Below are 12208 nucleotides of genomic sequence, written 5' to 3' on the forward strand. Positions count from 1 at the left end.
TTTGGTACTTATCAACGATCATACAATGGAATTATCATGTGTTTTTGGCCTTAAAAATTTATACAAAATAAAAGAATGTAATTTGTGACAGTAAAAGAGATAATACTTTTTTAATGAAAAAATCTTATTCTTAAAGCATTTTTGAAAATTTGAAAATAAAAAAGAGAGGAATAGTAAGCAAAGTTGATTTTTTTTTTTTTTTTTTTTTTTTTTTTTTGTCGTATGCTTGTTTAGGCAGTGGGGGGGGGGCGATTATTCATGTTTTTGTGGCGCCATCTACGGCCAGGAATTTGACTTCTGCCACGCCATTCACACAACCACAACCAGTTTATAGGGCGGGTCACATTCACACACAAAGGAGAAAGGACATAGAATTAAAACACACAGAGAGAAAGAAACATCCATGCCTTGCCCGGGATTTGAACCCAGGACCTTTCTGATGCAAGGGCAGTTCCCTGCCCCTTACACAGCCCGGTCGGCTCGAAATTTTTTAAAAGGATAGTATCTTTCCAAAGCATACTCTCAAAATAATTTTCGAAAATTTTGACTCAAATATTACTGTAAAATATCTGTCCGTATAATACTATTCAACTTTTAAAGTAAATTACTGTAAATGGAAACTTACGGTTGCTAAAATTCTATCTACGGCGTTGTAATATTTTATGCTAGTTAAATACTCGCTCTTTGCTCAGGGAGAAAACAAAAAGAAAGTAATTCATAATTCAGTACAAAATGAAATCATGCACAAAGCAGAAAGTTTTATACCGATGCAATTCATAATATTTTTTAGTTATTACTTTTATAGTTATTATTAATTTTAGTGCTTCAGTTGGCTTTACATTGTTAGAATAAGCAAAATACGCTTTTAAAATTTCGCTCCGTCAGAACTAAGATCAACTGTATTCTGCTGTACTGGCCCAACTTCTTATAGTCTAAACTATCCACAATCAAGCAATTTCCTCAGGTATTTATTCTCTTAGAGCGATCGCAAAAACTTATTTCTCCAGCATCTATTTACAGCTGTAAAGTATCCATACAGTCTTAAGTGGTACCAAATAAAGTAATATAAAATTTTGCACCTGTATTAGTGTATTTGGTATACATTGAAACAACATTATTGGCGTCGAAAATAGCATGGAAATTTTTTTAAATGCTTTTTCTTAATGAATTAGCACCATTTCATAGTCAGATTGATAGTAGCTGTTGATATATCTACTAACGCTTTGTGGTTATTTTTGATTACTTTTACTTTTACTTTTTGAATTTACTTTTGAATTTACTTTTACTTTTACTATTACTTTTTGAACTGCATTGTAAAATACATATCATTTAGAAGAAAAATAAAAATTGACATTATATTTTTGACACCAATGTTGCTTAATTTTTTTTTAAATTAGTAGCTATTATTGCAATCAATTAAGCAGCATTGGTGTCAAAAATATAATCTCAATTTTTATTTTTCTTCTAAATGAATATGTATTTTACAATGCAGTACAAAAAGTAATAGTAAATGTAAAAGTAAATTCAAAAGGTAAAAGTAAAAGTAATCAAAAATAACCACAAAACGTTAGTAGACATATCAACAGCTACTATCAACCACGAAAAATTATATAATTATTCGTATTTAATACTAATTTTACAATGTAGCTGAAATTAACTAAAAAAACGTTGGTTATCTATCAACAGTTACTATCAAACACGAAAAGTAATGTAATTCTCCGTTTATGATAATAATTTTAGAAAGAAGTAAAATAATTACTAACCACAAAACGTTGGTGATAAATCATCAGCTACTGTCAAAGATCCGGCGTATGAAATCCCTATACTGATTGAAAGTTAGTTTTTTGTATATAACTTTTATTATTTTTTAATTAGTAGCTAATACTGAAATCAATTAAGCAACATTGGTGTCAAAAATATAATGTCAATTTTTATTTTTCTTCTAAATGAATATATGTTACAAATTTTACAATGTGGTTCAAAAAATATTAACCACAAAACGTTAGTTGATATATCAACAGTTACAATCAAACATGAAAAATTATATGATTATTCGTATATGTTACTAATTTCATATTGTAGTTAAAGCATCCACTTAATATAAAAATGTTGGTGATATATCATACTATCAAGCACGAAAAATTATATTTATTCTACGTTTATGACACTAATTTTACAATGAAGTTAAAATAATTACTAACCACAAAACGTTGGGGATAAATCAGCAGCTACTATCAAACATCCGGCGAATGAAAACCCCACACTGCTTGACGCCATGAAAAGGAAAATTTCGTTTACAGTTTTGTCGCATCCTGATAAATACAGACCAAGCATTCCAAGAATGTATAAAGAACAAGCTGAAAACCATAAGGGCTACTTATAGTAAGTTGTTGTTAATTAATTTCATTAAAAGATAAATTATAAATACAGATATACAAAAAATAAATAAATATTATTCATATTGATAAAAATAAAAAGTAAGATTTTTTTTTTTTTGAATAAAGGTTAGATATGGATTATTTCTCCGATGAAACCTTGTTTATAACTTATATTTATTAAAATTTGAAATGCTTTTTTGCGAAACATTAATTTTTTCTAATATGCAGAGTATTATTGTGCCATTGGTAACACGGTACTGAATAAAATGGTGGCTTAGTTTATCCCCACCACTGTCCATGACTTTCAACCGAAACACTTCCACCTTTAAGCATAATTTCAAGTTCTATCAGCAATTTCTGTAATCTGAGATAGGTCATGAATGGTGATAATCTTTTTATCTGGTTAGCTTTGACAAAACGTTCTCTTGTTGACTGCTACAGAGAGTTCATGTGGTTCTTTTGTATTCACACACTACCGATACAACTGCTTCTTTCTTGTTTGCCATGTTTTTTATCTCTCTATGTTTGTTCTCTGTATGATTCTTTTCATTTTTCAAAGAAGCTGTCTTTAAATCTTCAGGAAAACTGCCCTAAATAAAATGCGTGCTATTATTTTTTGTTGATATTTTTGACTGAATATACCAAATCATTAGCCTTTTGTTTTGTTTAGCCATTTCCCAAATTTTTATTTACTATTTTCCAAAAGATCAACATCTTAGCTTGGCTACTATACTAAACTGCAATGTTTCTTGACAATGGAGAAATATGCTGAGGGAAAACGAAGAAAATAGTTCCCGGCGCGATGTCTGTATTTCGAGGTAAATTACGCATTTCACAATAGAAATATGATAAGTTATCTTAACCCACACATATATAGCGTTAATTTGCTATAATTTTCTTAAAATTTTATATATTTTCAGATTTACGAGCGGCGCATCGCGGAATGGTATCTTTATTTAGTTATGTTTCTTCTATATAACGACTGAACTTATTTCTCCTTCTTCCTCCGCCAGCCGTGACGTCATTGTCAAGAAACTTTGCATTCTAGTATATACGTATTTTAACAGCGCACAATATCGACTTGCAAGAAATAGACTATCTCATTAATAGTCTGTTAACTTGGTAACCATTCTGGCTATATTGGCTACTTTTTTGGTGACAAAAGCCTTATCTATCTTCCCGAACTTTTGAAGATCTAGATACATTAGGAAGCAAGGTATCTTAGAACTCATTAGATGCTTGGCGGGATTTCTTCTCCAAAATCTGTACATAATTGACCATTTCATTATTGATGCAAGAATCAAAGTACTTTCTTGCATGAATCGGGAACCATAGTTTTATATTCAGGGCAGATTAACACACCACTTTTACCTTAAAATGATATTTATTTATTTATTTTATTTTATTTTTTACATTTAGGGTATTATAAATTTGAAATATGCATAATTTTTAAAACAAAAGGATTTCACAAGCTAGGCTTATTTGCATTATCCCTAATCCCTAGTAATCCCTAGTATATATATATCGCTGGTTCAAAACTAAAACGACTCTTCTACACTCACTTCTCATTCAAATAGCATGAGAAGTGAGTGCAGAAGTGTCGTTTTAGTTTTGAACCAGCTACATATGGATGTTCATTAATTTATAAAAATACTGGAAATTTCAAGTTCATAATAACCTCAACAACAATTATATACTTTTAAATGACTGCCTTTTTCAACAAACTAATGGTATCCATATGGAAAATAATTTTAGTTCTAATATTTGCAATATTTTTCTTTTTCTATAAGAATATAGATTCATGAGTTCATACGTTAATCTTCGTATTAATTCCTTCTTTCTCAGATTTATTGATGATTTTTTAGTTATTAATTTTAATGATCTAGATATTTTAGCTAAACAAATATATCCAAGTGAGCTAATTCTTAATAAAACTAATATTAGTAATTCTTTAGCAATTTTTTTAGATTTAACTCTTAATATAAATGAAGACAATAAAATTACCTTTAAACTTTTAACTTTTAAACTTTTTGACAAAATAAATTATTTTAACTTTCCCTGCTATAAATGTCCTACTTGAAGGCTTGCACGGCAATGGAAAATCCTGCTTGACGCAACGGATACCGGCGCACGTGAATATTGAGGGAAACGAATGTGCGGATTCCTTGGCTAAGGAAAGCAGAGGTGCCGACCAACCTTGCACCACCATCACACTTGCAGATACAAATACAGTTGCAAGACACAGACCTCTGCCCCATTCCTTCAGGAAACCCCTCATTACTGACTTTGATTGTTCCAGAATCTTAACATCAACAATTACAAGACTAAGAACAAACTACTTTAAAGGGATGAAAATTCTTTCCGACAAAATAAGAACTTATATTACCTGCAAAAGAACTGCACCGATATCCAACTTACCCCAAATCACATTCTCGAGTGCCCAGCCCTTACCCCATATGTTTTACAACTGGGTATGGTGCCACTGGCTTCAGAACTTCGTGGGAACTCTACAGGAATGATGTATTGGAGCTAGCGGATGCAGTTTTGAAGGCACACGAGGCCATTTAATTGTCCATGGACACGATAAAAAAATTAAAATAATTTTTTTTTTTAAAGAGCATTGATTTTAATTCCATTTTAGCAAATAAGGTTTTTCCAATATCATTACAAATCAGATTCATAGGGTTTGCAAAAACAATTCAAACTATAAAGAATATACTTATTCCTTATAACGGTATTGTTAAATGAATTCAAAATATATTTCACCATATGATGGCAGCACTAAAAATATTATTTGCTTCACATTTTTTCTACCAAATATATTTTTAAATTTATTTTATATGATTTAAGCCATAAACAATGTTTTTTATTCTTCTCTTCTTCGCGAAATTTTGTTGAATGTTAAAGTAGTGAATCTATTTTAAAATATTTTTTACTTTTGTTCCACGCCGGTAAGTTTCTTTTCTACTTTCTTTTATCTCTAACTCATTTTTAACTCATTTATATTTTGGCGATATGGACACATTATAAAGAGTAATTTTTATTTTAGGATAATTATTCTTTATTCAGAAATATCGCATTTATCGCAAAGGTTGTGTCCTGATGACGACCTTTAAGCTTTCCCATTAAAATTTTTTCTGTTTTATTTCATTTTACTCTTCTTCTTTTATGTTGAAGATGGTGTTTAAACTAAAGAAAAACATCACAAATCATACCTTAGTTTTTCGAAATCTTTTAATGAATCTAATTTACATTACTATTTTTTATAAAAATTCTATTACCTTTATTTAAGAAAAGTATTCACCATCTACCGCATGCAATCATCATATAGCCATTTTAATTATTTTTTGCCTGAAAAATTTATTATGAACACTGCGATGTTTAACAAATGTAGAAATTTAAGTCGGATCAATTTAAATCAAGGAAGAAATATTTATGACATGTACCTTGAATTTAATGCAAGACTTTAAAAAAAAAACTTCACCATTTTCGTGTTATAAGTCTGTAAAATCCCCGCTGTGACTTATGTTACCTCGTATTTATATTCTTCTTCTCATTGGCACGACAGCCCAGGATGGGCCTTGGCCTTCTCAGTAAGCCTATGCCAAAACATTCTTCCCTTAGCCAAGGTTCTCCAGTTTATTATCCTTAAAACTTGTAGGTCCTTTTCAACGCAGTCTAAAAATCTTAGGTTTGGCCGTCCTCTTTTTCTTGTATCTGTTGGCCTGGCACTGAAGACTTTTTTGGTTGTCCTGCTATCCTCCATTCTTATGATGTGGCCTACTCATTTAATCCTTTGAATTTTGATAAATTTAATGACACCAGGTTCTTTATATGCTTTGTAAAGTTCCGTGTTTGATCTTTTAAACCAGGTACCGCTTTTACTTATTCCACCAAAAATGCTTCGCAGTATTTTTCTCTCAAAACTAGCTATCATATTTTCATCTCCACGGGTCATTGTCCAAGTCTCACATGCGTATGTAAGCACGGATCGTATAAGACATTTATAGAGTAACACTTGTTTTTTTTTCTTCTTTTTATTAGACTTGACTTTTAGATATTTTCTTAGACCATAGAAACACTTATTGACCATCGTGATTCTCGAGTGTATTTCTTGTGTAGTGTCGTTTTTGCTGTTAATCTTAGACATCAAATAGGTGAAGCTATCAACGGCTTCGAATTTGTCTGCTCCAATTTCAAACTGTGTTTCTTCATAGCCAGCTTTTGTGCATGGCATATATTTAGTTTTATTTTCATTGATTCTTAATCCCATCTTAATGGCTTCCTTCTCCAGACACAATATTTATATAGTTGAAATTTTAAAAACATTTAATTAAATTATTACTGAAATTAATTTATTATCGGCTGAAAAAAAAGAAGAATTGCCGTAGAATCAGATAACTATTTTCTCCGTCATCCACGCAGTTTTCTGGTTATTAAACATTATATTTATCCAACAAATTTTTACTCCAACAAAATTTCAGCGGAAAAGCAGTTTTCAGCGGATCGAAACTCATATAAGTTATTATTTATTTAAGAAATTATTAAATTTTATTCTAATAACAAGAAATCTTAAAGTCTTAAAAGTTTATTAAAATATAAGATACTTATAATTTTCATTGTTTTTTTAAGTAATAAACCAGCTATGTTTGTCTGAAATTTTTTTAAGCAACTGTGCCAAGTCAAATTATGTAATTAAAATCGTTACAATTTAAATATTATTAAAATAGAAAAATCATTATTAAATATCAACTTTTCTTGCCATTGTCATTCAATATATTTCATGATACATATATTAAAGGGTATTTAAAAGTAACTATTAAATCAATAATTAAGTAACCAACTTTCAGAATAAACAATGAATTCCGGGAATGTAGCTGTATCACTGTAATATCATGTATTTCATTTGCAATCTTTTAATGAAATTTCATGAAAATTCATTTGATATCATTAACTTAGCTATAAATTCAATATATAGCTGTAAGCCGTTTAAGTAATCAAGAGCCTAAAAACTAAGTAATTGGTTGCTAAACGATCCCTAACCCCCAAAAAGTTTTTGAATGAAGTCATAAAAAGAAGTGCTTTGAAATATCAAATATTTAATTGCCAATGTACAGTGCACCAAAAGAAAGAAAAAAACTGAGTAATTTTTGATCTAATGAGCGGATCTTCGCCTTCTAGGACTCAATCTAAATGGTTTAAGGGGGTGAGTTTAGATTTGCTAATAAATTAGTGCAAGATGACTTTTCTTTTCAAATTACGAAATCAGACGAAAAACGTGATTTCGCTGCATAAACATACCTTTTTTTCAACGGATTCAGGATTCTGACCCCCAAAATGTAGAGAGTAGCTGTCTGGGAAAGATGGTCCTCATAGTTTGGTCAGGAGAACGATTCAAAGTTTGGACCCCTTAAAGGTAATTTTATTTTTTGCGCATTTCGCTAGATCTGGAGAAGCGAATTCAAACATATTATAGGCGAATTGAAGAAAAATTCTCACAAATATAAAATTCGTTTATTCAAATATAATTCTTTGCAAAAAATAAATTTTAATAAATATTTTTTTATTATTATTTTATTTAGCAATGATCAAAAAATTTTGAATTGTAAGGTATATAATTTCTTGCATCATTTTAAAGAATGTAATTTTATGTGTCAAAATACAATTTATTCGATATTTATTTTATACCTTTCTTAAATTATAAAAAATGAAAAATATTTACTAACAGTTATTTTTTGCATGGAATTATCTTTGGATAAACGAATTTTATAATTCTATGCAAAAATGTTTCAATTCGCTTAAAAAGTTCTCCAGATGTAGCGAAATACGTAAAAAGTAAAATTAACATTTGGGGGTCCAAACTTTGGAGCGCTTTCCTGGCCAAACTATTAGGACCATATTTTTCAGATTGCGGCTACTTCCTATTTTGTGGTGGTCAGAAATCTAGATTCCGTCGAAAAAAGGCATGTTTATTCAGAGACAGTATGTTTTTGTAACTGATTTGTAACTTAAAATGTCGTTTGCACTAATTAAATTGCATATTTGAGGTCACCTCATTATACCAATACGATTGAGTCCTAGAACGTGAAGATCTGATCACTAGATCAAAAGTTGTTCAGGATGGTCCGTTTTTCTTTTTTTTTTCCCTTCTTTTTTTTGCTGTACTGTACATACGTAATTTAAATTGACATCATTATTTAAATTTTAATCAATACATATTTTTATTCTCACCTAGAGTATTATATCCTTTTCTGATAAAGCTAATGCTCTTATTACTCCTATATTTTAGCCAAACTGAAAACCAGCAGGCGATAAAACCTGTTAATACTTGTGCCAGTTGTGGTCCTGAAGTTAGAAGACCATTCTGAAATCCATTTATGGGAAACAAAAGAAACATATTAGAATTAAAACAAAATTCAAATTGTAAAAGTAAATAGAAATGATTCTGATTGTGCCATAACTCCAAATATTATGTTTTTAGGATTTATGCTACTTTAAGATGATAAATTTATGTTATTTTTCAATGACTAAAATTACGTCAAAGTTTTTTTTTCAACTACATCTTTTCCATGGGACATTTATCTACTAAAATGTTTAATTTATTTGTATCAAATGTATTTATTTTATTTAGTATTTTTGTTAAATAACTTCAATGCAAATATGTACAATTAAATTTTGTTGGAAGCAAGAGGATTTTTTTTCATATCAGTGCGCACTCGCTAACAGTAATAGCCCAATAAATCTGACCAGTTGTTATTTGGAATAAATTTACAAAAATATGTATATTTGATAGCGTGGGGGTTTTCAAGTTTATCCAATTTTGGCATAAATTTTTTTCCTGCCAAAACTGGGCAATCACTATGGAGCAGGAAACGATAAGAAAAATTTTCTTCATTAGTTTCATTTTTCATAATACAGAATAATTTTATTAATCTTTTATTTTTATACTTTTATGATAAATTATATCAAGAATATCAGTTTTATAAAATTGATCATTTCTTAATTTAATAACATTAATACGTTTATAATGTATTATAATCAGTTAATTCATGATTAAATTATTTCAACTAATCCACAATAGGTTATAATAAAAATAATAATGGATAGAAAATTGATTGGATTTGCATTTCCGATACTTTGAGATATCTTGTTATATTTCATTAATCGCAAAATTTAAAGATTCAAAATGGAGAGTTTTCTGAAATGGTTTTCTTAGGCTTCGAATCGTATGAAGAAGAAAAATTAAGCTTTTGTTTAAAATCTAATAGCGATAAATTTGAAAAAACTATTTTGTTTAACAAATGACAAGTTAGCAACATTGAAACTACAATTACAGAACTACATGTTTTGATTAAAATGGTTTTGAGATCTTCTGTTACTAAGTCAACCTATAAAAAATATTAAAACATTTCGAAGTAAATATCATCATCAATAAAGTGGTCAACAATCGAAATACTTAAAAACATAATTATTATTTTATAGTTGTATAGTCTGTATGTGTACTATGTCTACGTCTGTATGTATACTATGTATTTGGTAAATGGAATATTATCATAAAACAAAATCTTTTCACCCTAAATATCTTTCTGTTTAAGTTCATTTCACTAAATGGAATTAATGATATTGGAAACGCTTGGTAATTTAAACGAAGTAATTGTCATTATTCACAGTTCTCATCTGTTTATATTATATTTATAATTCTCTTACGTGGCTCCCAAATTTTGGCTGCATTTCTTTTTTGCCGGTGGCAACGTTTGCTTTGTTTTGTTTACGTTACTATTTCTCTTACACGGCGAATCGACCAATGATGGCCGCTAAAAATGTCACATGCCAAATCTAGCTGAGGTGGCTCAACATACAGCGCTTTTAAAAACGGAAACTGAAATAACCAGAGAGCATCAGCTGCGGCAATCTCATACTATTGAGCTAGGCAGAAGTGAGTAGTCTTTGTCGATAGATCTCTGTTTTAGTATTTTGTCGAAAGCGCTTTTTTTCATGAATTTATATATTACGAATTTATTTGACGATTTTCGATTTACATTACGAATTATGCTATAGCCCATTTCTAATAGGTTTAACGAATTACATGTCATTTATTTGAATTCAAATTTATTTTAATGACTTAGTACTAAAAGTACCACGGTCAAAAAAGTAGCACTATTGCAAAAAATTGGTATCTTGGAGTGAAAATTCTGAATTAACATATTAATAGAAAATTATAGAGGAAAGAATATTGAGATTCAATTATTTTTTTAAACACTCGAACAAACTGGGTGTAGAGTAAAAAAATGATCGCCCTTACTTACTTTTAATCTACATGGAGAAAAAAGTTTTGGTAAAATATCCGTACTATGTGATAATGACATTTCTGATTTTTAAAAAAACAACATAATTCTCGTTTATAAAACCAAAATATACTGTATTTACAACCATTCATTTGGTATTATTTGCATTCACTTTTTAATTTTACTCCGGTAACGTTTCACCGGAAATTCTGGTTTTCAAACATACAGTCCTTATTACCACACATTTAGTAAATAGTACAAAATTGAAAAGTAAATTTAGCCGGATAAATGGTCTGTATGCCATAAGCTAAGGTATCATAATAAAATTACTAAACTTTGCCACATTTACCAAATTTTATCACAAATTATAAAACCATATTTAATTGTTAATTTTACAAAAATCACAACTAAAGTGCTTTGGAAAATAAAAAGCCTATTGGTGTATCTATAGAATCAGAATCGCGGCAAATTTTACCATATTCTTGTAGTTTTCAAGATACTTTTTTTCTTAGAGTATTGATCGAATTTTCTAGTACTAAGACTCTAATAATTCGCGAACCAATAATTTATAATAATTAGTTAAAGCAGACGCAGACGATATTTTAAAATACGGAATCAGGTGCAAAAAATACTTTCTTTGAATAAACTTAATCTTTCTTTGACGGATTTAGATTTGTGATTCACAAAATATGGGTTAAGCCGTATTTTCTAATATTGACTTCTAATAGTTTATAGAAGAACGTTTAAAAGTTTTGATAACTTAATTCCTTCTTTTACTCATTTTGCCACATAAAAGAGAAGTCATATTTTTAAAACTTTATTTCCAAAGAACAATTCAACCAAATCTTTTCAAATTTTAAATTATTTAATTAAAAACCAAGAATATTGAATTGTGGTTAAAATTTGTGAATCTTAGAATTCAAAATTTTTCTACCATTATTAAATTTAATAAAAAAAAACCCATAATTTTTTGCATAAAATTATCTTAGTATAAACAAGTTTTGAATTTGAACTAAAAAAAATCATAATTCAGTTCATTAGTTTCGGGGATATGATGAAATATACACCGAAGAGCCATTACATTATGACCACCCTCTATCCATAAAAATGGGCTCGCCCAGGTTTTCATGGTTTCTTGCTCAGGAACAATGTTTTCAAGGGGCACATTAGGACCCATAATCCTCATAGAACAATTCCTGACGTCTGTAAGCTACTTGAACATAGTTGCAGACCAGGTTCACCCATTCATAAGAACAGTTTTTCCTGCGGGGGATGGTGTTTACCAGCAGGATAATGCACCATGCAAGGGTCGAATCGTCGAAGAACATTCCAGTGACTTTCAAGTCTTATCTTGGCCCCCAAATTCGCCTGACCTTAATCCAATAGAGCATTTGTGGTCCTACTTGAAAAACCAAATTTGTCCTGCCACGCTACCCTCTCGCAATGTGAGGGAATTGCAGGACCAGTTGGTGAGCGATTGGTACTACCTTGGTACTACCTCAGACTACCTATCAGCACCTTGTGGAATCAATGCCATGGCGGGTG

The 12208-nt window shown here is 29.8% G+C and overlaps 1 protein-coding gene across 2 annotated transcripts in view; it reads right to left on the reverse strand.

The window, feature by feature from the left end:
- Positions 1-12208, reverse strand: part of LOC107443294 (sodium-dependent phosphate transport protein 1) — a 33041-nt gene that overhangs the window by 3990 nt on the left and 16843 nt on the right. For both annotated transcript variants that reach the window (XM_016057111.3, XM_016057112.3), the window contains exons 7-8: positions 8610-8742; positions 2202-2357 (exon numbers count right to left, since the gene is read on the reverse strand). In XM_016057111.3, the coding sequence (XP_015912597.1) occupies positions 2202-2357; positions 8610-8742 (289 nt within the window). The remainder of the gene's footprint in view (positions 1-2201; positions 2358-8609; positions 8743-12208) is intronic.

The sequence above is a fragment of the Parasteatoda tepidariorum genome, chromosome 4 (assembly GCF_982258835.1).
Source record: "Parasteatoda tepidariorum strain Cologne lab strain chromosome 4, Ptep-v5.0, whole genome shotgun sequence".
Lineage (NCBI taxonomy): Eukaryota > Metazoa > Arthropoda > Arachnida > Araneae > Theridiidae > Parasteatoda > Parasteatoda tepidariorum.